This window comes from Phoca vitulina, unplaced genomic scaffold (genome assembly GCF_004348235.1).
Source record: "Phoca vitulina isolate PV1807 unplaced genomic scaffold, GSC_HSeal_1.0 scaffold1, whole genome shotgun sequence".
Taxonomy (NCBI): Eukaryota; Metazoa; Chordata; class Mammalia; order Carnivora; family Phocidae; genus Phoca; species Phoca vitulina.
Window position 1 is genome coordinate 70,248,955 of NW_022589704.1, and position 26,401 is coordinate 70,275,355.

General features: G+C 36.8%; 1 protein-coding gene across 1 annotated transcript in view; it reads left to right on the forward strand.

Moving 5' to 3' along the window:
- PLA2R1 (phospholipase A2 receptor 1) overlaps positions 1-26,401 on the forward strand; it is a 114,272-nt gene that overhangs the window by 68,701 nt on the left and 19,170 nt on the right. The window contains exons 12-20 of the mRNA XM_032409663.1: positions 5,511-5,713; positions 7,429-7,574; positions 10,818-10,902; positions 13,101-13,233; positions 13,813-13,848; positions 14,342-14,499; positions 19,821-19,885; positions 20,140-20,243; positions 21,814-21,953. Coding sequence (XP_032265554.1) covers positions 5,511-5,713; positions 7,429-7,574; positions 10,818-10,902; positions 13,101-13,233; positions 13,813-13,848; positions 14,342-14,499; positions 19,821-19,885; positions 20,140-20,243; positions 21,814-21,953 — 1,070 coding nt within the window. The remainder of the gene's footprint in view (positions 1-5,510; positions 5,714-7,428; positions 7,575-10,817; positions 10,903-13,100; positions 13,234-13,812; positions 13,849-14,341; positions 14,500-19,820; positions 19,886-20,139; positions 20,244-21,813; positions 21,954-26,401) is intronic.

Below are 26,401 nucleotides of genomic sequence, written 5' to 3' on the forward strand. Positions count from 1 at the left end.
AAAATGTAAATCTTTTTTTGAAGAAAATAGCAATATAAAAGCCTCTGTGTTTCCTTTTTTCTTTTAAATTGCAGTTTGCAGAAACACCATCCTAAATCACACTTTTTTCCTTGCCTGTCATGAAAGTGTCCATTAACTTGGTCCTCATGTCAGAATCTTAATCCAGCCCAAACTGACTATATAAATTGACCACTGAACAGGAAGCCTGCTGTGTTTTATAAACTTAGCCAAGACTCTGTCCTTATATCATATCATCAAAATATTCCATCTATGGTGGAATCGCAGTTCTGCCGCTTTTTTCAACTTTGTATTATGTTCCCCAAATAGTGTAATGACCCGTCATATACCCATCACCCGTGTCATCAGTTATGAACTCATGGTCTATCTTGTTTCATCTATACCCTCACCCACTTCCCATATTTTGTCATAGCAAAGCCCAAATATCATATTGTTTCATCCACAAATATTTCAATATTATCCCTAAAAGATAAAGACTTCTTTTTTAAAAACACAAATATAAGACAGTTATCACAACTAATTAACTATAACTTCATAACATAAATCTTTAGTTAACGCTGAAATTTCTAAATTATTCATAAATATCATATAATGGATTTTACAGTTTGTTAGAATCAGGATCCAAAAAAGATTCATACATTGCAATTGGTTGATAGATATCTTAAAGTCTATTTTAATCTCTGTTTCCTTCTTTCTTGCCCCCCTGCCACTTTTTAAAAATTTTGTTGGGGAAATGGGTTATTTGTCCTGAAGTTTCCCACAGTCTGGAGTTTTTGATTGAATCTCTGTATGTTGTTTAATATGTTACTCTATCCTCTTCATTTTCCATAAAATTGACATTTTTATTTTTAAAAAGTTAGAATCAGAGGCACTATATAATTCAGATTTTCTTTTCTTTTGGAAAACCTTTTCATAAGAAGTTGGTATTCTATCTGAAGGCACATAATGTTCACTTTTCTCACTTTTTGCAATGGTAGCAGCCACTAATGATCAGTGCGTAGATCCATTGATTCATTAGGGGTTCTTCATAGCTTCATATCTGGGATATTTTTATAAAGAGATAGTTTCCTGCTATTTTACTAAAACAACAATAGTAAAGAGACTGTGGCACTTGGTATTTTAAGAGAAGTAACTATCCAGGTAAAACAGGAAAACCAGTTTTGATCTATACTAACTAGTACCACTAATTAAAGGGGGAAAATGGGGCCTTTTTTATTTAGGGACGCTAATGCATTAGAAACTAAAATGTAGTTTGTACTTAAAGATTCAATATAAATGAAGGCTGTAGAGTGAAAGGAAAAAAGTGTGTCCGTTCTTGTTAAGACACTCAAAAATCTTTTCTAAGTTATATTACAGTTTCAGAGTTGTCTGTACAAAGAAGGAGAAACACTTTGAGATCAGTATTTTACATCTACCTATTACTCAGGCTTTGTGACAAAAAGTTTTGTTTCTAGATCTAGATACCACTGCAGAAAAGGTGTGTTTCACTCATATGGGATAACTCTAGAGAATTTACCCCAATTGTCCCAAGTCAATAGAAATCTTCTGCCAATGACAGGGAAATTGGGATCCTGGGAAAGCAAATCAGGTCTGCTTTTCTTGAAAGTGATTCCACATAGCAAGGAGAAGCCTGTCCAGCCATCAGATAGATAGGTGGGTCCAGTTTAAGGCTTCCCAGAGTTCTGAAATGAACCACCACATAAACGAAGACATATTTATTCTCATTTGTGGGCATTCTTTGGAAATTTCCATATCTTTTTATAATCATGTAACTCATACAAGGTAAAAATGGGTTCGTAGATCTTTAAGGAAATGCTGTGAGCACACACAGAAAAGAAATGTGACTGGGGGAATGAGAGGGAGTTCCATGGAAATGGAGGAACATAATTTGAGGGGAAGATTTGATCATTCAACAGCTTTTTATTGTATGCCTGCCTACTCTGTACCTTGACATTGTCTCATGGTAGATTCAGTTAAATCTGCTTTCAAATTCTGCATCAAACCCTCCCCACGTGGCCTTAGGCAAGTTACTAAACCTCTGTGCCTCAATTTCTCCATTAGCAAACTGTAGATGCTAATATCCATCTCAGAGTTTTTGAAGTTGAATAAAGAAAAGACCATATAAAGACCATATAAAATGCCTAATACAGTATCAGGCAGATATATAGCATTCGACAGAAGCTACCCCCATAGTATCACTTTTCTCCATGAAGAAGGAAAAAAATGACAGAGAAGGAGGGTGGGTAGGGCACAGGGCCTAAGAAGTAAGGATGTGAAAGGGTTATTGCAGGATGGGAAAATAACCAGACAGACTCAAGTAAAATAATTGAAGGCCTGGCTACAGTTCCCTGCCACCCTGAGGCCACAAATAGATTTCATTTGTCTACTTTCAGGTATTTGACCAGAGAGGTAAAAGATGGAGGTTTTCCCAGCTCAGTTCAATTTATATGGTTAGATAGCTGTGCCAAATGGAAAGGACTAGAATAGTGAATTGGAATGTCTTAATTGACCTAAAGTTATCCCATTCATGTTTGATGGAGAGAGTGAAGGGGGGTAGAGAGAGGGTAAGGCAGGTAAGGAGAATCAGTTTAAATGTGAGAGTCATCACTGAGGAATAGGATGATGGTTTTTCTTCTCCAATGGGAAATGAGTTATTGAATTTGAGAATAATTTCTCAGGGAGAAAAACTCTCTCCACTCTTTCCCACACCCTACCTTTATTATTTGGCTTTTGCAAGCATACCTACAATATAGGATTATAAATTCGGTTTATATCTCCCTTAGCCCAGTCTCCCTTTATTACACCGCTTTACTGCTTCTTTGGGGCTGAGATTCTAAAATTTGGGTCAAATGTTCCATTAAGCTAACCACTTTAGAATACCAATAACACTCCTACAGCACTTTTCATCTTCATAGCAGTTCACAAACATCTCCTTCTCCACTAATGAAGATGAGTTGAGTATCTATAGTATCTAAAACCAGAGCTATTTAATCATTGTCTGATGTGAAAAAGTAAGACAAAATGCAAGACCAACAAAAAAAAGTATACTACATTTTAAACTTGCTGATTCGAGCTTTTTAAATATTCTTTGAACGTGCAGGCAGAACTCCTGCCACAAAATCCCAGCTTTTGTAATGAAAAGTCAAAATAAGAATAGAAACAACATCTTAGGGCTGGTTTTAGCCCTTCCTATCTTTCAGGGTGCTTTTATTCTATTTGATCTTCATGAAAACCAGTGAGAAGAAAAGGAATTGTTATCCCCACATTTTTGTGATTAATTAACCTGTTTGAGTTTTGAGTTACTAAATATTTGTGCTGACACTAGAACTCCAGACTTCAGGCTCCAAGTCAAAGGCTGCTGGGGAAGGAAGGATGGAGGCATTGAGAGGGAGTGCATGTTTACCCTGCTCTTTCAACTAAAGAAACTCCATTAGCAATATTACATTTGGGGCTTCCATGTGGATTTCCACAGTTCAATTTCATTAGAATCTCATCACACAGAGTATGCAGCATCTCCTCTATTGTTCATGACCAGCTAGATCGTGAGTTGCATTCCAAAATTACATTGAACAGGATTGCAAAGCTCCATTCCTGGCAGGTTGCAGTTACATACTATACTCTTTCCCCTCTGCATGGCCCCAAATCATTCATTCAGCTTTAACACTAACTAGCTGTTCTGGCCAATGGAGCTGACTGATGGCCTTTGTATGGACCAACTCTCTCTCTTGACTGCCTTTTCTTCTATACAAGTCATACTAGTCATGTTTTCCTGTTTACTACTGGTCACTTTCACCTTTGTGGGTCTCTTTGACAAATCAGCATGCACACACGCCAGGACTGTGACCCTATTGTGGATGGCCGTGATGCCTGGTGTCTAACATGGGGTGTGAGCTCAGGATTGTTGAAGACACAAATGCTGGTTCTTTAGCCTCCCTATTCTTTCTCTTTTTGCACAAACTCTTCCATCCCTTTAGGAGAGGCTCTTTGTATGTCTTCCTCTGTCTTCTTTCTTCTCACTCCCCATCTCTTTAGTCTTTCTATGAGCATAAAATAACCACCCATTGCTGACAAGGTAAAGCCAGTTGCTCTGTACTTTAAAAAAAAAATGAAGCCATTCCTTGTGAAGGAAATTAAGCAAGACAAATATTTAGTACCAAGTGACTATATTTTTTAAAGTGCCTTTAGGTCCAGAGTCGTCAGAGTCGTCAGAGTCTTCCATCTATAATTGCTTGCTTTTTTTTTACCAGCACCCCTTGAAAACTCTTTTCTCCTTTTCATCCTTCAAAATTCAGTTCAAATGTCACTTCCTGCAAATCCTTTACTGACATCCTGAGGCAGACTCCATCACCCCTTCTGGAATATCCCACAGAAATCTGAACTCTCCTTTAGTATAGTACGTCACACATTATGTTCAATGCAATTGTATCTGTGCCTCTTCTGTGCTAAAATAAGAGTTGGGTTTTGTTTGTTTTGTTTTGTTTTGTCCTTCTATCTCTAGCAGCTAATATACGGATTAGCCTGGTATGTAGATATAGATGCACAATTTTGTTGTTGTTGAATTTGATTTAGATAAATGAATGATCACTTTGGCTTCAAGAAAAAAGGTTCATTCTTACTCAATTTGTATTCTACTTTTAGAATGGGATTGTTTTCTACTATTCACTGAAATTTGAGGTGTATTTTTTAGCTGTCCTATGAGTTGTATATATTTGATGACAAATGAGCATCTTAACAGAGAAATTCTTTCTATGGAAAAATATGGTTCATTTTCCAATATGTTCAAACATACACAAAAGAATAGAGCTTCATCCAGAACTAGATGGTCTTTCCCTTTTCCTTAATGTCTGCCCTTATTCCTGCCCCCAGAGCTTCACCACATACAGAATTTATCTCATTCTCTCCACTCTCCCATGGAGAGTGGCTTTCTGTTATGTACCTTGCAATCTGCCTTGAATTCATCATTTATGTATCTTCCCTGTCAAATCTATTTCTCAGAGGATAAGCACTATGCATTTTTCATTGTTGATTTTTTACAATGGGTTTCAAAGCACAGTATACAGAGTAAGTGCTCAGTAAATGGTGGGCTAAATTTTTCTCTGCACAGTTAAAAAAAAAAGCTCAGTAATTGAAAGTAGAGGAATGTTGGCATTTGATTGAAATATTGGGGATTTGATTGAATATTGAGGATATTTCAGTCCCAGGTTGAACAGTGCCTAGTTTCCTATCATTTGCCATCTGAGCTCCAAATGTCCAAATTCCAGTCTTCACAGGCTGTCTTCCCTCACTTTTCCATCTTCTATTCTTTTCTCTAAAGATGAAAGGAAGAGAAATGAGATAGTCCTATTAAAAAAGCATTCATTTTCATCCTTATTGTTCTTATGTGGCACTTCATTATGAGATGTTAATTGTGCAACACTCTAAAGACCTGTTTTCTAAGAACAAAATGTTCTAGTCATTCTAGTATATTAAAAAGTGTTGTTTTCTGCTTTTAGGCTACAATGGTGGCTGCGTTGTCATGCGAGGAAGGAGTCCACCTGGTCGCTGGGAAGTGAAGGACTGCAGACACTTTAAGGCAATGTCCCTGTGTAAGCAACCAGTGGGAAAACAGGAGAAAACGGAGCAGGAAGAGAGATGGCCCTTTCACCCCTGCTACTTGGACTGGGAATCAGAGCCTGGCTTGGCCAGCTGCTTCAAGGTGATGCCAAGGGTACCTAGGCATTCTCAATGGGACCAACATTATTTCAGTTTTGTCCACGTATCCCAAGTTCCCTTACTCCAGAACAGTGCCTGGCACACAGCGGGTACTTAATATTTGTTGACTGTCTCTGTCTTTTCAGTTATATTCCAAAATAATTTTAAGTCAAAAGACTGACATATCCCTGGTGATACTGAAGGCCTCTTTTTGAAGACTGATATCAAGGCCCCAGTCAATGTTGTTCTTATTGCATAATATCAAATGAACAAGGCAGATGCTCACCGGGTATTGAAATGGTACAATTCCATAGTTTGTAAGAAAATGAATAAAGTCTTTATTATGGAATAATACCATTCTGCTGCTAAAAATAGCTTTTGCAACTTGCCAGACACCTGAGGGTCAAACAAATTAATACATACAGTTGATATATGTGTGTGTGTGTATATATATGTGTGAAAAAATGTGTGAAGAAATGTCTTTTCGCATATCAGCTTTAGATCCTAGATGTAAATCAGTACCTACAATCTTCTTGTCATGAAACATCTGTGAATGCATTCAGTTTAATGTACACATATACAACCCTACATTAAATTCATCGGGTAACACTGACCTCACAAAGCAATAAGTTAAACTTTAGAAATTAGCAAACTGAGGCAGCAAGATTAAGTGATTTGCCCAAGATCACAATTATTTATTAACAGAGTTGGAATAAATCCCTGGTCTTGGGCCCCCCAGTCCAGTGCCTTTTCTACTATATATTACCCTGACATGTCAACAAATGTATGGTGTGTTTGAAGGGCATGGTGGTGGGATTGATGAATTTTAAGTGATTCAAGAAAAGGTTCCCAGAGGTGAGTTTTGACATATAATTTAAAAGATGGAAAGGCTGTGCTGTGGCCCACAGCTATTCATTCTGGTCTCAGCAAATCAGAGTCTGGTGAAGCCTGGCCGCAGGGTGCCTTCCTGGCATTAGAGACTCTGGCATAATGTCAGGCAGTTAAAAACGAGGAGGGCACAGAGGCCTAGGATATGGAGTTCTATGTTTTTGGACCCTCACCCTTGATCCTAAATAGAGTCAGAAGTAGACTCTCCATTTACTGACGTCTTCCTGCTACTGTGAGGACAGCTAAGAAACAGCAGAGAATTTAGGCACAGCTAAGACCCAAAGACCTTAGTAATATACCTGCCCTAGGTCCCAGATCTCATTTCTCATTTCCTGCCATGGGTCAGCCAGATTCATGATCATTCAGCCAATTCTAATTTGTCAGAAGGCAATCTGGTGGGATAGGAATTCATGGGCTCTTGAAGCAAGGAGTACCAGATCTAATCCTAGCTCTGCCTATTTGTAGCTGTGTGACCAGAAATTTATAACCTCTTTTAGCCTGACTGTCCACATCTCTTAACAGACATTTATTAAGGGACAAGTATATGCCAGTTACAGGAAATTTAGAAGAAAAAAAAAAGAGTTCTCAAGGAGTTTATTTATAAAACTGAGCTCATTATATCCTCCTCATGAATTTGTTGTGAGAATAAAATGAGATAATAGTTTTAGATGAATAGACACATTCTAGTTCAATAAATGTTATTTCTCCCTACTGGGTCAAGCTTTTACTATAGAATAATGACAATTATATTACTGTTATTTTCTTGTCCAGAATTAAACAGCCTCACCTTATCCATGATAGTGTCAACTTTTTTTTCTCCTACTAAATCAGGTATTTCATAGTGAAAAAGTCCTGATGAAAAGAACATGGAGAGAAGCAGAAGCATTTTGTGAAGAATTTGGAGCTCACCTTGCAAGCTTTGCCCATATTGAGGAAGAGAATTTTGTGAATGAGCTTTTACATTCAAAATTTAATAGGTAAATACTTGTTAATTTTGAAAAAATGCAATCAAATTTTCTGTTTCCCAGTAATGACTTATTAGGGATGAGTATCCCAAATATTTGTTTAAAATCTCAAGTATTTGTCTTAAGCCTAAAACCAACTAGCTACTAGTTGTGAAAGAAAAATATACACATATAGTTTTATATTTATATTGCACCAAGTTCTCATTCCATAAAACAAAGAACAAAGTGGCAATCGTTTTGATATCTGAAATCTTTCCTGTATACCTCAAATCAGAATTTCAGAGCTCTTCGGCCAAACTCAAATTATCTAACCCCATGATCTTCAAAGTGTTGTCTGAGGATCCTGAGAGTCCTGGAACCCCAAGACCAGGGAGGGGACCAAGTGGGCAGAGGCCCTAGTTCCATCACTGACTCACCAGAGCAGCTCCCACCAGCTCCACTTCTGCTTATTTTGTACAGATTAGGAGTCCATGTAAGATTTTGTTTGGGGGGAAAAAAAAAGTCATACTGATTGAAAAAAAAAAATTCCAATCCACGTCCTAATTTTACATTTGAGGAAACAGGTATTCACTTGTCAGTATCCAGCTTGTAAGTTTCAGAATCTTGAATTACATGGTTAGAAAATCAATTTAATTTAAATTTGAAGAAACATAAAAGGCTTGTGCTATATTTTACCCAATGCAAAAACTCCTTCCTGTGGTCACCTACTATCTGCACAATTCCTTTCAGAGTGCTCCTTATTTGGGAGAGAGCCCATTCCATTGTTGGAGGCTGGTTTCAAAGATCAACTTTCTAGTAAGCCAGAGCAATACAGGTCAAGTCGACTCTATTTTTGAATACTTGAAGACAGCCATTATGTTCTTTTTTAGCGAGTGTTTTCATCCATTGGCCTCTTTCTCTAAAATATTCTTATCAGTTAGCATACATTTTTGGAATATCTTCTATGGGAGGGGTACTTTAATATGCATAGCTGGCTGGAGAATGCAATAAACAAAATAGACAAAAATCCTGCCCCTGAGAAGGCAGGATGGCTCCATGGCTCCATACATTTATTTCATAAAAACAAATGTTAACTCCAGGTACTATGTTCCAAGCTCTGGAAATCTGGAGTCTCAATGAAATGCTTGCCTGAATTACAGAGAAAATCCAAAACTATTTTTTTGAGGAAAATCCTGGCCTTCCCCATAGTTTTCCTTTAGGACACTCCAAAAGAATATTAATATGCAATATCTATCAAATTATTCATCTCTAGCATCTACAGTAATGACCTTAATGGTAGGAGCCTTTGACAACATCTCCCAATGTGAGTCTCATAGAGTACTGTTGGGGTAAGAGTCAAATATGTTGGCAAAACAAGGCACAAACTTGGAAATTTGCCATATGCATTAGCATTGTAAAGGGTTCTGGAAGGAAGCATTTTCTTCAGCCACAAACCTCTTTTTTTGAGGACACTTATCAACATCCCATGGAACTGCTAGTCCCTGTGGGAAATGCTGACCTAAACTGTGTTTCCCAAATCTGACTGATTCTCACACTTACTTGGGACACCTTTTGACACGGAGCCGTCTGGCCTCACACCAGAGCTGCTGAGTCAGATTCTCTGAAACTGAAGAAAATTTTAAGAAGCTTCCTGATTAATTGGACTGTAAGTCTGGTGTGGGGCCACAGATCCAGGGAATATGGGATAGTCTACACTGTTCTAAGTTGTAACTTTTCTTCATGACTTTAGCACCTTGCAAAACATCCTTTCATACTTGGGTATAGTGAGGTTTGCTATATGAAATAACCACATGCAAACTACTTCCAAATTTGCTGTAAGATCAAATATCATTATGTCATAAGTTCTCACACTTGAAATTTCTTGTGGAATTTAATGCCAAGCATCTATCAAATTGTTAATCTTTAGCACTTCATCAGAAAAGCTATATAATATTACTTTGTATCCAGACTGCCAGGGAGTTTAACAAAATCTCATGCTTGATTATAGCAAATAAACCAGTTCTTATAGTAGCATACATGCTTGTCCTTCTTATGGCACTGTTTTTTAATTTCTATTTTATTATTTATTATATTATTAAAAAGTATAAAATTATAGGAAATTGATGAAGAGAAAATTAATACCATCTAGGATCCAGTACATTTCAGGAAAAATGTAGAACTCTGAATTCAGTAAGTAAAGGAATAAAAAGTTCTCAAGGCAGGCGAGTGATATGAATTCCCAGCCTACGTCATTGATGTTAAGGTACCTGGCTTAACCTTAAGGCAGCGTCCTCCCCCTCCACAACCTTGTGAATTGTAAATTGTAATCAGGGCAGTCACCAACCAGGCCGCAATGATCTCACAGATTTCTAAGTCACATTTTACTTTCATTTGTATCGTTCAGGCACAATAGCTCACATATCTGAGAAGGGGATGCTTCAGAATAGGCTTGCTTCACTGCAGTAATGAAAATAAAGCATCTGTCATGACTTCTGAATCTTTTAAATCTTTAATTCTCCAAATTATTCTCAGAAAATTATCTTAGTGAGATGGTTTGTTGTACAATTAGACTTTATTGGTTGATTTATTGAGTACTCTGTGGTTTGATGTATTTGTCCTCTGCCTAATTGGAGGAAAGATGGTTCTCTGTGGGGATTCTCGCCAAGTCTAACCCAGTGGTGACTGCTGAAGTGAATCTACTGTGCCTTGGACTGATTTGCTATGAAATTATTTATGTTGGGCTCTGAAAAAACAAAACCCAAAATCTGCTGTGTACCTTTTATTAAAGGAGGTGGTGGTAATTAACCTCCAAAGAACATGAACATTTGACAAAAAAGCAAAAAATCAAAGCATAGGAAAGTGGTAAATACATAGTAAAGTAGTAAAAAGTCCTCTACGGAAAAGACATTCCAAAATTTCATACCAACTTGATTTCGTGTGTTCTTATCCTGCTTGAAAGATGTTGCCATTCCTAATGAATATGAGAAAGCAGTGTTCTCAATATGGGTTAACTTTTCCCTCAACTGCATGTCACCAGCGAGCACACCATACAAGCCAAGAGAAATAGGAAGCCAGGCTAATCTTCTCTACATTCATCTCATAGCTCAGGTTTTGCATATAGGAAATGTTAATAAATGTATGCTGACTTGATCTATCCTGCCAGGAGTATCAGCTGTTTTCCTGTGCACATAAATACTTTAAAATATTTCTTGGACCTATTACATTATGTTGTGAATTCAATAGGAAGAGCCAAGTTTTTGTTTTTTCTCTTCACAGGACAGAAGAAAGGCAGTTCTGGATTGGATTTAATAAAAGAAATCCACTGAATGCTGGCTCTTGGGAGTGGTCTGATGGGACTCCTGTAAGTTTTTCCAAACTGAAGACAAGGAAATGAATTCAAAACAGGGGGCCCTGGAACACCTTGGTCAACCAACCAAGAGAACCTGGAAATAATGACCGTATTTCCTGTGACTCAGACTCAGATCAAAAACTGCACCAGATCTTGGTACCATAAGTTATTTTTGCAAAGTCCGGGGAAAACTTCGCAAGCCACATAGTTCTGAGGCCAGCTGTAGGATCTCATCCTGGAAAGGAATCAAAATCTCCAAAACCACCCCAAACTATCTCCCATGTGAAGAGTCTTGAGAAAGAAGCGACTATTGTTTAAAATAATATTAAGCTCTCTTTACTCCACTTTTCCTCTCTAGCTTAGTACCTAATTATAGGAATGTGGGACCCTTGTCCAGATCACGATGAAAAGAACCATTTTGGTTTATCTCTAAAAGGACAGAAGTGCCAGCCTTAGAAATACCATCTCCTTCTCAACCAGAGCAAGTTATTCGGTTGGGAAAAAAACCTTGCTTTTCTTTCAGCCTCATACTTGTAAAAACCTCTGTGAAGGAAAGAAGGAACTATTACATTTTTTTTCAGGTGCAATGAGGAATTCTCCTATTTTCCTCAAGATGATAGGGAAAAAATGGAAGCAGTATCCCAGATTGAAATGAGATCCATCTGAAGGCACATGCAAAATCAATGTATTCAGTTACACCTGTGAAATAGGAGGCTAGCAAGAGCCTGCAGTGAGCACTTAACACAGCTCCTATTTATTGAGTCCAGATTATATTGCAGACATGGGTTGAATGCATTGCTGCATGATCTCATTTCACCCTTATAATGATTCAGTGCAGTGGTTATTAGAATGCTTAGTTTGCCTAAAATAATGCATAAGAGAGCCAGGATCTGTACACAGGTTGTCTGCCTCCAAAGCCATGATGTTATAATGTCTCCTAGTTGGCAAAATAGCAGCAGCCCAACTTTGAAATAGTAAAGATCCATAGAGAAAAATGATCTTTAGTCCCACTAGAGAAAATTTGTGGCAAGGAAAGCATCTGTGGAAAACTATATGTGGAAAACAAAAATAATGACATGCTAGTTAAACATATAACACACATACATACATATATATATATGTATATATGAATATATGAAACATTTCCACCTCTGTACTGCTTCTCTGAGAAGGGTATCAGGACCAGAGAGTAAGAAGAGACCTTAGAGATCACCCACCCCATCCATCTATTTTGCTATCAAAGAAACTGAGGCCCAGAGAATGGAAGGAACTTAGCAGGGTCCACCTGCTGCATAAATGGCAGTCACCACATGGCATAGTTGGGTGGTTAATGTCAGTGTGGCACCTGGAAAATGAAATGTGATATGTAGAGGCTGAGAATGCTTCCTTTTGTTTTAGTGAAACACTCTTATTAGTGATAGAGAGGAATAGACAGTTTGGTTCAGAATAAATGAAATAAAGCCATGAAGCAGCGCATGGAGTTCCTCCCTACCACTCCCTACTGGACAAAACAAATATTCAAACTCCCACAGTTGTCTGAATCTGAACTTACATATTTTTAAGTTAGAGGAGTTGTATGATTGTGTACGTGTTTGAAGAGGAGTATAAATGTTTCAAACATCCTCTTTTTCACAAAGTTTTACTCCAGTTTTACCTGTGGTCCATCCACTCTTCTGTTAGGTAGCCATTAAATCATTGAGAAGATCAAATTTTTATTTAACATTCGCCTTACATGACCATTCATGGAAAGCATTGGAGTTTCCCAATTAAAGCTAGGGATAACTTAGAATTTAGTGATTAAAGACTAAAAGCTTAATGTATATGCAAAAGAATCTGCATCACAGATGAGACCCAAATGTGACAGGTCAGAGCCTTTCAGAAATGTACCCAGAGTCCCAGGGCTAGCCTGTTGTGGCCAGTGAGACAATAGCGCAAGTTCAAAAGGGAGCTTACATCTCATCTGTTCCTTCTGGAGAAAGGAGTAGCTTGCCTCTTTTTAAGAAAAAAAAGCATCTTTAAGGAAAAATGCTAGTTTGGTTAGCTTGTTCTTCATAGATGTGGAACAACCTTTAACTGCAGTCTTATCCAGACATTTCTTAAGCTTCCTCCAGAAGTCTATTGTGATTTATTTACAGAGATGCTTCTTTTGAGCTTTTGAAACTTTTTGTGGGGGATCATCGTTAAGAAATAACGAACTTCATCTGCTGCAGGTTGTCTCTTCATTTTTAGACAATACTTATTTTGGAGAAGATGCAAGAAATTGTGCTGTTTATAAGGCAAATAAGACATTGCTGTCCTTGCACTGCAGTTCCAAACGTGAATGGATATGCAAAATTCCAAGAGGTAAAAATATTAATAAGATCTTTACTATCTGTTTGCTTTCTAATAATCTATAGCACTTTTCCAAGCGAAGAGTTATAGAAATCTAAAATTTAAACATCCTGGACTACAGGACCAACAACCATCACGATGAACCAAACTGTACAGCAAAGAATGCCTCATAGGGGAATGAGAAAAGGTGACACCAGGGCAGTATGCTAATTTAGTTAATAGGAAATGAGGATAACCAACTCTATTGTGGAATATGGTATTTTTCAAGTACAACCTGGAAGAAATGTCACTGTGACTTTACAAGCAAACAAAATTACTTGTCAAATGAGTAAGTGAAGGCACCTAACACTGTGTGACACACAGTAGGCCCTTGACAAGTGTTCGCATCCTTTCTTCTTTAATCAGAGGCCTGTCTTAAGCCTCCTCTTCAAGTATGAGAACTAACCATATTTCAAACAGCACAAAGTACCTGGTTTTTAAATGGTCTCTTAAAAAGCAAAGTACAAAATACCGTGTTTAGAGCTGAAGTAATTCAGAGATGGTGCACTTGTGAAGAAAGGTCACTCAAGATGGTTTGCTTTCACTTTGCAGATGTGAGACCCAAGATTCCACCCTGGTACCAGTATGGTAAGAACTATCCTGGCAATTCTTGAATTTCTAATTACGTGCCATTATATACCATTACTGTATTACTACAGTCCTCCAATCGAGCCTCTCTTTTCTTATGTCAACCTAGAACTAATTTGTTCAAATTAACTAATTAATGGTCAAATTAATAAATTCATTAAATGATTAAAGATTAATATAGTAACACTGTTTTCGTGACACGTGATTTTAAAATATGCATTTATCCCAGACCTTGCAATGCAAATGAAGTTTTCTTAGATGAGATAAACCAAGAAAAATAAGCAAATTATATACTTAGTTATGTGTGTGTAAATATACTTATTTATGTATATCACACGCGCACACACACATACACTTTTCTTTAATGCTAAGTGACCAAATTACAAATTTGGGGTCAATCATAGCATATCCTGTTTCAGTCTGCATCACATCAGTCAATGGCTTTTGCATCATTTGCATTGGTTTTTGTTTTTTTGGTTTTGTTGTCTTTCAGATGCTCCCTGGCTCTTTTATCAGGATGCGGAGTACCTTTTTCATACCTATGCTGCAGAATGGCACTCCTTTGAGTTTGTCTGTGGCTGGCTGCGTGGTGATCTTCTCACAATTCATTCTGCACATGAGCAAGAATTTATCCACAGCAAAATAAGAGCGGTATTTGAATACAATTAATCATGAGAAATTCAGAGCTTAGCTCCTTCTTCTGTCATTGGGGGGATTTTTTTTTTATTTGACTTCAGACATTTATTTAAGTTTCATTTAAAACCACAGATTTTTGAGAATTGATTTTCTTCCTGTTATAGGGATTAAGAGAAAATAATGGAAACACAGGTTTACTATGTTGGTCGATCATTTCACTTATCTTCATTCTTTATTAGCAACAGTTATGAGTAAGTAGAGTTTTATTGCTTTCATGAGGTTCATCCAATCATCAGCACATATTTATTCAGAGTCTACTCTTCTAAGGGCTGGGGCTCTATCAGTGATTAAAATAGATCAAAATTCCTGCCCTTGGGGAGCTTATAGTCTAGTCTGGGAAGAAAGACTGTAATCAATATAAGTACATAGCATTACATAATATTTTATTAAAAGATAAATAGATAAATGATATGGAGGAAAATAAAGCACAAATGAGGGACAAGGTGTACGGGGGGGGGCATGCGCATGGCTATTTCAAAGTTTTGAATTTTACTTACAAGAATATAATACTTTTAAGTCTATAAAGACTCAATATTCATAAAATGAAAAGGAGTGGTTTTCCATTTCAATTTAAGATAAAGACTTGGACAGTCTTTGAGGAGCTGGGCTAATTGGAAAGAAGCATGCAAAACCTGTTAAATAATGAAGCAGACTGCCAAGGAATAGTGTACATTTTCAGTATATTTCTTCAACAAGCATTTATTGAGCATTAGGTATGTGTCAGGCATTGTGATATTTGTCAAAGACATAAAAATGTCAACAACACAAAAATGAGATACAGCCTCTGTTGTTAAAAAGCTGGAAATAATAATAAGTGAAAAGGGAGCAATATGTACAAAATTATCAAGGGGACACTAAGGGAGGAAACTCACTCCCAATTTTCCCTAGGAAATCTTTGAAAGTAAGAAAAAACTTTTTTCTTTTCTAAAATTTAACATTATTTCATGATCACCGGGAATCCTTTCTTGAGCTATCATCTTTGCACATGTTTGTAAGTTGATTGTTGAAATGAAGCTCTATATTTAAAGCATCCTTGGCATGTAAGAGAAATGTCTTCCCTTACAGCTCATGGACTTTTCCATTTCTATAATCCTGTTTGATGCATAGACAGCCTGCAAGGTGCAGGTAGGTCAGGACTACTACTGAGTTGTGATGGAAAAAACTGAAAAACAGGGGGGTTAGGTGACAACCCCACAGTTCCATAGAGTCTCAGTGATAGACCAACCACAAGAACGAGATATTCCCCACTATTGGTTTGTGTGCTATTTTTTACCACCCTTCCTCTCCTACAAATGGAACACTCAAGCCAAATCCATGTTAAGCATCAACATGATGTCAGAAAATACGTTCGTTTAACAAGACAACAGACTCCTGGTGGCAATAACAAGACATCAGGTCAATGTCTGAAAACAAATCCATCCATCAACATGACAAAGTGCATGTCTCAAATGGAACTGATATTTGGCCAATACTTATTATAACTGTGTCAGGCACTGTGTTAAGTACTAATATTTAATGGCATTTAATCTTTCCAAGGACTCTCTGTGGGAAGTCTATTATCAGTACTTTACCATTGAGGAAGCTAAAACTCCAAAGAGGTGAAGCAACTTGGTTATTTCCACATCAACTAAGTGGTGGAATCTGGAAATGAACCCAGGCCATCTGACTTACAGGGTCATTTAAAAACCTTCTGCTGGTAGCAGAACAGCCGTGTGGGGGGTATAAGAGCACAATGTCTTCGTTACATCAAAATCAAAAAGAGTTCTAAAATCCCTCTCCAAAAGATGGTGTCAGCTCTGTCTCAGACATGAGCAATGAAAGGCTTCTTTGATCTTTCCAACAGAGCTTAGCTCCCCTAGGAATATCTGCAGGTCTCCTCTCTTCACCTTTCCCTGAATTTACTCTCCCAATTATTAGTGGTTGGGAAGCCAGTGAGGATGGAAGAGTTAATACCTTCCGCAGAAGGGAATAGTAAAACCCATGGGTTTAGCTGTTTGAGAAGTCATACCCAGTGCCATGATACTAATTGAGGGCTAGATCTAGTTGTGATATCAAACCAGACAAACCTTGTGGTGTCTTACATGGCAAAATTGCTACCCAGCCTGTGACCATGTTGATACAGAATGCCTTGTCAGTTTGATGGGTGAGCAGCTGACTGATCTAACACCACACTGTGCTACAAAAGAAAATTACTGGATGGTTTAAAATGTGTAGAATGAAAAGGGGCAAGGGAGCTAAGGGAAAAGGGTATCAATTTAGAAAGAAGAAAGCTATAAGTTCCCAAAGCAGTTCTTTTTATCGCATAATCTATGGCTGTGTTAGGCACTTTTTGGTGGTGGTAGGAGTGATATTTATGGTGCCCATTTACACTTCATGAGTAAGAAATTCTGTATCTATGAATGTTGTACTAGAATGAGTCTGTCCAGAGTGATTTTATTCCAGGATGAGGAACTAAACATGTAGAGATCATACCACCCACTTTTGTGGCATACTCATTCTATAAGTGCAAGAAGAATCAGAATAGTAATTAAATATTTTTTAAAAGATTTTATTTATTTATTTGAGAGAAAGAGACAGAGAAAGCGACAGAGAGCACGAGGGGGGGAGGAGAAGGAGAAGCAGACTCCACTGAGCAGGGAGCCCCATGTGGGGTTCGATCCTAGGATCCTGGGATTATGACCTGAGCCAAAGGCAGATGCTTAACCTTGACTGAGCCACCCAGGCGCCCCTAATTAAACATTTTTAATATTACATATGTGTTGTATAGTTTCCCTATAAAGAGTAGTAACTTAGAAATGTGAAAAACAAAAATAACATTTAGTTGGAAAGTGAAAGAACTATTGAAAAAGAAAGCTGGATGCAATTTTTTAAATCTGAAGCAGATTTTTTTTTAACAAAATGTTTCTATCTTGGAAAAGTGGTTAGTCAGTATTTCCTCTTTGAGTAACAGAATACCACAGGCATGATGAGAGTGAATTTTTGAGTACTTCTTTTTTGAGCCATCTTGTTGCTTAGATTAATGCCAAAAAAGTAAAAAGCCATAAGCACTTTAGGAGTTGTTTAACATGAACTACTAGTCAATTAATCCACTAACATTTTTATGCTGTGTTGTGTAATATTTGCATTTCAAAATTGCAATTTACTCTTATTTTTAATTTCATGTCTAGGGGCGCCTGAGTGGCTCCGTCGCTTAAGTGTCTGCGTTCAGCTCAGGTCATGATCCCAGGGTCCTGGGATTGAGCCCTGCATCGAGCTCTCTGCTCAGCGGGGAGCCTACTTCTCTCTCTCTCCCTCTGCAGCTCCCCCTGCTTGGGCTCTCTCTTTCATACTCTCTCTCTCTCAAATAAATAAAATCTTAAAAAAAATAATTTCGTGTCTAAATACTTCTAATAAAAATATATCAAATATATAAAATAAAAAATATATAAAAAATATATAAAAAAATAAAAATATATAAAAAATATATAAAAAAATAAAAATATATCTATTAGTCATCCTCCAAAATACAGTGTTTTAAACCCTTAAAGTAACCTGGTTTTGATATTTTTGATGGAAACATTTGAAGACATGACAGGTTACTCTTCCTTATATTACTTCATAAATTACTTCATAGATTATGTTGGCTGTTGCTGTATTATTTTTTTTTATAAGTATCTTCCCATATGATGCTATCTATAATGTCTATAACAGAACATAGTTGATGTTATGAAATCTATGGTCATATTACATTTCTTTATATGAAATAACATTAATAAGTCTTCTATTTTTGTGATTTGATACCTAAGCTAAAATTTACAACATCTATTTTTCACCATGGATTTTTTTCACCCTGGATATCTTCTAGCTTGTCCTTCTAGCTTGCAGTTCTATTCCATATCACAACAGGTTGTGATGCGCCCTGTGGAGGATCACCATGCTATAATTGAGGTGGTAATAAATATGTCACTTAAGATGTAGTAGTTATAATTTCTCTTTAGAGGTCCTTAATTGGGGCAGTGAACAATCGGGCCATGATTTCCAATATTGTTGCACATGAGACCTCTTTAGATTGAATGAAATTGTTGTGGTTCTCCCACTGAGTTCACAGCCCGTCCCAATGGACCCATTTCAAAGCCTGACAACAGGAATCTAAATTCAGCATGTAAGAACGTGTCCAAGAAACAACCCCTCAGGGATCCCAAATTATAGTTGTTCCATCTTGCATTATTCTCAAATTGCTGATATGGCAGACAGCCACGCTGTTCAAGGAATAAAAATACCTGTTTATAAATTAAAATGTTAGAGAGCTATTAGGTTCTGTTTTATGATGACCCAACATTCATGAGGAAAAAAAATACATATCTTAAAGTGTATTCTCCAATTTTTATAGAAGAAATGAAGTGCAAATTTAAATATACAATGCCTTCAAATTAACAGGTTTTTAGCTTAAAAATTAAGTTACATTTCACGCACACACAGCACACACACAATAAAGTATATTGATTTAGAGGTCTTAGAGAAATCCTTACTGCTTCTTCCTCTTTTATAGGTAAAGAGGGAATTTCAATTTCCTGGGTCATAAGTCCAGTATTACATCTGCTGTAGTGTATGTGCGTGTGTGCATGCACACATGTGTGAACATGCTGTTTCATTTTATACTTTATTTGCACTGAGATCTGTGTGATAAATAATGGTACAAAATTAGTAAAATATAGAAATAATTTTCTGGTTGCTAAACACCGGAAGTTCTATAGTATTCCTTTGTCCTATATTGTGTCTCTCTATTAAAATGGGAAGGGTGCTAATACTCAGTTTAAAAACTTAACGATCAGACTAATGCCAAAAATTCAAAATCCTTTTTACTATTGATGTCTTTGTGCCTTGAACTGTTTTTCAAACAGTGTAACATATGCAGTGAACTATAAATCACTGAGACAATAAACCACTAAATTTTTAGTAAAAAAAATAGGAGTCCATATCCTATTTTACTTTACAATATTACTCTTTAAAGCCCTATTATGAGAGTTAGAAAATTTACTTTTAAATACATAGGGAAAGTTGTACGAAAGATTTTCAGTATTTTATTCCAATTTCCCTTCATAATGAGGAGGGAATATTTTAAAATAATGAAGTTTCAGGTTCTTTCAAGATGCTAGGCCTTAGTGTACTCTTCTTTAGATAATTGGGTAAAATACTGAAGAATAGAAAGCTATTAACAGCAACCCCATTAATCTTAATAGTGAAAAGGGAAAACAAGTAGAATAAATGCTGACATTTTCTTTTTTTCTTTTTAATAGCTATCAAAGTATGGTGTAAATTGGTGGATTGGACTTCAAGACGAAAGAGCCAATGATGAATTTCGGTATGGACCTAGATCAATTTGCATTTTATTTTGTTTGACAGGTTTTATTTGCAGAATGATTGGACTAGATCTTAGTGATCAATTGTTGAATAGCCTTCAAATATTATCTTTAACTTATAAATTTTCATTTCTCTAACCAAAGACATGAGTATCTTTTTAATTTAATAAAAATTACCCCAGAACTCCAAGAATGGTGTTGGAGATTGAACATAACAGAATAAAAGAAGACCCTAAAATTCTTAATTTACCTACAGCTGGAGAGATGGAGCGCCAGTAATATATCAGAACTGGGACAAAGGAAGAGAAGGATCTATGAATAATCAGAGCCAGAGATGTGGTTTCATTTCATCCATAACAGGTTATTTTATTTACCAATTTTTCAGTTTATAACACAAACTGATAATTTTCAGAAGGCTTAAAGTCTCGTTTTCATTGCATTAGTTCAGTGAGAGGGTTTTGTTTGGCTAGCTTGCTTTATAATTGAATGTGATGAGTTTCATTAGTTTTAAGTGGTGATGATGGCCATTCCTATAGTTAATTCCATTCTTTCATGTTCTTGGAAATGAATTACAACCAGATAAGTCATTCCTCATGAACCAAAACAGCACCAGAAATAGACCCAATGAAACTGGTCAAAAATATGCCTGACAAATACTAGTCTCTAAAAAATTTCAATATGGGCCCATTTTTAAAATCTCTTCATAATAATTCAGTTATAATTGGCCAGAACTTTAACCCCCGTGGAATTTACTTCCACTTTCACATTTAAGAAAAATTTTCATTGAGTTCAGTATTTTTTTTTAATACCTGGCTTATTAACTGCTTCTTGACATAGAACACCAACTGTCTCCAGGCTGTATTTAGAAATACATGTACCTTTAAGATGGGTTTTTTAATTTAATTCAATTCATTAGTACAGTGTTATTTGGGTTGATTTGTCCACTCATATCCATCCACTCTTTTTATCCTATAAAAGGTAATTATGTTCCTGACCCTTAACAGATTCATAAGGAACCTGTGCCCCAAATCAGGAGAGGGGTAAACACGGAAAGCAATCCTTGGTGTAAGGGCATCTGCAGAGAAAGGAAAGGGAAAACCACATTGTTAATCAGCTCTCTTTTGCCAGCAGGTGTCACAACAGCCTACAGAAAGGCTGTTTTGTGATTCTGGAAGACTAGCAGCTACTCTGCATTGAAAATAGTGTTCCAGCCCTTCCTTCAAAATGCCAACATTTTTTGGCTTATATCCCTCACACTAGAAAACTGAAACTGCCTTTGCAATTTACATGCATCCTTGCCCTATTCTGGGATCTATAACTTGAATGCTAATGAAATGCGTTCTATAACCTTTACTCTGAAAATATAGCTCTTCTAAATTAAAATACATTTTCCAGGAGGCTAAGGACTTTGGGATGTATCTTCTTGCGGGCACGTCTATGTGTGCTTGTTTTTTTAAGGGTCAATGTTGAAAAGTGCTTCTTCTTAGAAGTTACTGAGTTAATTTTTCAAAATTATATATTTTCTAAAGAATTATAAATTAGAAATGATCATCCATTGTTTTAGAATTTTTTTCTCCTTATATTGAATATTTTAAAAGAAAAATATTACTCTACATTCTTTTGTTAACCAAACCAAATATTCTCGGAACTTTAATCAGTTTTGTGATTTCAATTGTAGTATTTTAGTTAGTTGGGGTTTGTTTGTTTGTTTTGCATTTGCAAAATTTCTTCGTTCTTGAATTAGATTTACCGATTTAGCACCCTGCTCAGTTTGTTCTTATTACCAGAGAACTCTACCGTTAGCAGTTTAGTTCAATTTCTAGATTTAAAAAATTATGATAAACCATTAGCTGTCATAAAAATGTGATGGAGAATGCCTACAAAGAGTCAGCACTGTTTCAGGTCATTTCTAACCCATTTACTCCTCCAGGACTCTGGGCTAGTGAAGAGTGTTCAGTTTCTATGCCTGGCATCTGTAAGCGAAAGAAGGTTTGGGTCATAGAGAAAGAGAAAGATACCCCAAAACAGCATGGAACATGTCCTAGAGGATGGCTGTATTTTAACTATAAGGTAAACTCATTTTCAAAAAGTTGCCTTTGTTTCTGTGTTGTCGATGTTTATTTTAGAACATAATCAAACAGTGGGTGTGGCTTTAAAAAACCAGGAGTTGTCCATTGGAACCTGGAATTTTTTTTTGTCACAACTTTCAAGAGATTTGAGTTTTCAATGTAGGTAGGGGCAAACCTCTAGGAATAAAGAAACAGCCTTGACACCACCCTTCGTTTGTATACTTAGTTTTTGCTATTGACACAGTCATTCATTGTGCTGTGTGACTGTTTCATTAGGCGTGACGCATGGAGCCTGTGTCACTAGGCCCTGTCCCCAAATGAGCTGTCAGCTCCAGAGGGTACAGCCTCCGTCTTCTCCTTTCGTGTCTTCCCTGCCTGAAGCAGGCACAGAGCTCCGCCTGCCTCGTGAATTGACCCACTAATAATGTAACTCAGTCAATGTCATCTTGAGCCTCATGAAGCTGGTGCTTCCATGCAGAATTGAAATTTTTTTTTTAAATTGCCAGTGGGAATATTGTAAACCAGATTTATTATTTCTGATACTGCCTCCAATTAAGGCCAAGACTTTCCCTCCACTCCTTATGTTTTATAATAAAATAACTTTCTAGGCCTTAGGTGGAAGTAATTAAAATGCATCCCAAATTATAAATGTTTCATTCTTTGATAAAGGAAAAACCCAAACTGTGTCATGACTTAATATGTTAATATGAAATTGCTCTTTGGGCCAGTTTTCAGTCTGTATGTTCAGTTATATTCGGCAGAGCCTTCTCTTCTTTGTGATCCTCTTCTCATTGTTAATTTGTGATACGGGGCCATTTGGATTTTACATGTATTTGTGGAGCACCTAATACATATTTGGCATTGATTTTTTTAAATTGTGGTAAAATTCACATAATATAAAGTTTACCATCTTAACCATTTTTAAGTGTGTAGTGCAATATTATTAAGTATATTTACATTGTTATTCAGTGAATCTGCAGATCTTTTTCATCTTGTAAAACCAAAACCCTAAATCCAATAAACAGTAACGCTTCACTTCCCCTCCCCCAGCCCCTGGCAAGCACCGTTCTACTTTCTGTTCCTATTAATGGGACTATTTCAGATACTGCAGATAAGTGGAATCATACATTATTTGTCCTTTTGTGACTGCTTTATTTCACTAAGCAAATTGTCCCCCAAGTTCATCCATGTTAGAGCATGTGTCAGAATTTCCTTCCCTTTTGAGACTGAATAATATTCCATTATATGTATATACCATATATTTTTTTTCCACTCGCCCATTGATGAACATTTGGGTTTCTGCCACCTTGTGGCTAAGAATTTTTGCTGGGTGATTTAATATATATATATCTTATTTTATTGAATTTTTTTAAATACACAGAATTGTTATCCCATCTTATATATGAGAAGACCAAGACTAGTAACATTGTGTGTTTTTTATGAAACTTCACAGCAAATAAGTGTCAGGTTGAGAATCAACCTCAGGTTTTCTGACCTTGAGTCTGGTAGTCTTGTCTCTTTCCTACAGTTGCCATTTTGTATAAGAATTTAAGAATTACCAGACCAGTATAGCCCCATGACACAATCTGGTGGCACTCTGAGATAAATCTTCTAAAATATAGTTGTTTTCTAAAATTTTATGGTATTGAGATACATTTTTAATAGTTAATATTTTCTGTCTGATTCCTATTTTCCCAAACTATAAAATCTACCAGCTATACATTTCAATATAAAAAATGTAGCAAGTATTCAATAGAACACTGAGTATTACCAAATCTTGAATTAAAACCTTTGACAATTAGTTCTTTTTTAAGCTATTCTACTGTGGTAACATATATTTCAAATAAAATATGCCATTTTAACCATTTTTAAGTGTACAATTTAGTGGCATTAATTACATTCACAATGTTGTTCAACCATCCCCTTTATTTCCAAAACTTATCATCATCCCAAACAGAAACTCTGTAACTATTAAGCGATAACTCCCAATTCTCCATCCCTCTGGCCCATGGTGAGTTTGAATCTATTTCCTATCTCTGTGAATTTGCCTGTCTAGATATTTCATATAAGTGAATTCATACAATATTTGTCCTTTTGTTTCTGGCTTATTTCACTCTGCATAATGTTTTCAAAGTTTATCCATTTATAGCATGTATCAGAACTTCATCCCTTTTTATGACTGAATAATATTCCATGCCACATTTTGTTTTTCCTTTCATCTGTTGATGGACTTAGGTTGTTTCCACTTTCTGGTTATTGTGAATAAATCTGCAGTGAACATTGGCATACAGCTACCTGCTGGAGTCCCTGTTTTCACTTCTTTGGGGTATATGCCCAGGAATGGAATTGCTACATCATATAGCAATTCTATGTTTAACTTTTTGAGGAACGAGTAAACTGTTTTTCACATGGCTGAACCATTTTAAAAGCCTGCCAACAGTGTATGTTAGCAGTTTCTCCACATCTTTTTTTTTTAAGATTTTATTTATTTATTTGAGAGAGAGAGAGAGCACAAGCGGGGGGGGGGTGGCAGAGGGAGAAGCGGACTTCCCACTGAGCAGGGACCCCAACTCGGGCTTGATCCCAGGACCCTGGGATCATGACCTGAGCCAAAGGCAGCCCCTCAACCAACTGAGCCACCCAGGTGCCCCTGGGTTGTTTGTCTTTTTATTGTTGAGTTGTAGGAGTTCTTTATATATTCTAGATATTAAGGTCCTATCAGATACATGTTTTGCAAGTATTTTCTCCCATTCTATAGGTTGCCTTTGCTAATGTCCCTTGATGCACAAAAGCTTTAATTTTACTGAAGTCCAATTTATCTAATTTTTCTTTTGTTATTCATGCTTTTGGTGCCATATCTAAGAATAGGTTGCCAAACCCAAGGTCATAAAAATTTACTTCTTATGTTTCTTCTAAGAAGTTTATGGTTTTAGCTCTTATATTAAGGTCTTGGTCTATTTTTAGTTAATTTTTGTGCCTTGCAACTATTAGAACAGATGCATCCTGGAGTGTTCTGTATGGAACAGCCACAAAGGAATACCTATCTTGTCTCAAAATCACACTTTTGCTGCAGACAGTGAGCAACCCCAAAGTATGAACACAACTGTTTTAGATACTAATCATAAATTCTCCCATATATAAAGGAGGACATTTTAAGGAAATTCACAGCAAATCAAATCCTTGGCATTAGAGAAATAATTCTCAGAAACTCTCAAAGGTTGTTTTTGGTTCAGGCCTTGGTTATTATCCTCCCCCCAAACTTTTATATCTGCACAGCTTAACTCCAGTCCATGTTTTCTCCTGCGTAAGCAGATTGAGTATCTATGTATAGAGGCATGGTAGCAGTGATGGTGGAGCAGACTCCAGGCAAGGGAGCAAATGAATGCCTCCTTTGAAAGGAATAGAAAGGGGCATGAGTAAAGCACAAACACATACATGAGAGGAGAAAGACTTTCTGAAGCAGGATTGGAGCAGGATTAAAAACCTTTGTGTAGCTCAAAGTTTAAAAAAATCTTTATTGATAATTAACAGCTAGATTAGTGGTTCACAGCCCTGATCAAATATTTAGAATCACCCCTGAGCTTTCTAAAAATGTCAAGGTGCAGGGGACATCCTAAAGATTCTGATTTAATTGATCTGCATCAGATCTACGTATCAGTGTTTTGTTTTTGTTTTTTTGCAAATTATTTCCATATTAGTCAGAGTTTCACTTTTTTTTTTTTTTTAAGATTATATTGATTTATTTGACACAGAGAGAGAGACAGCTAGAGAGGGAACACAGCAGGGGGAGCGGGAGAAGCAGGCTCCCGGCTGAGCAGGGAGCCCGATGCGGGGCTCGATCCCAGGACCCTGGGATCATGACCCAAGCCGAAAGCAGACACCCAACAACTGAGCCACCCAAGTGCCCCTACGTATCAGTGTTTTTTAAAAGCTCCCTCAGTTATTCAACTGTGCAGCCAATATTTGCCCAGCAACGCAACAGTTGCACAACTTAGTCTTTGAATCATCCAGAGGATTTGACTAATAAATACAGTCACAGCAGGCTACCTGAAAAAGGTGATCTTTTGCAGAGTGAGGTTACAGGGTCCCCAAGTGTCCCCACCCACCATGCCTTCCCGTGCATAGAGATGGCTAAAATCCCACCATTGGAGTCTCACTCCTTTGCTTTGACTCTATTTTTTTTAAGGGAAATATTTCTGAGATTGTCTCATCTGTCATCTACACCTTGGAATAAGTGGGCTTATCAGATCATTAGAAAAACTGATAATAAGAGGATTGAAAACAGAGAGGAGGAGAGCCCCATGGGGATGGCTCCCCTGATTAACAAAGTTACAGAAGGAAAACTGGGAGGTAGCAATGACAGACATTATTCACATCACAGATCTGAATGAGCATCAGTATGGTATGTCCCACTAAATTTTGCTTCTTGTTTGTCAATTTCCTAGGGCT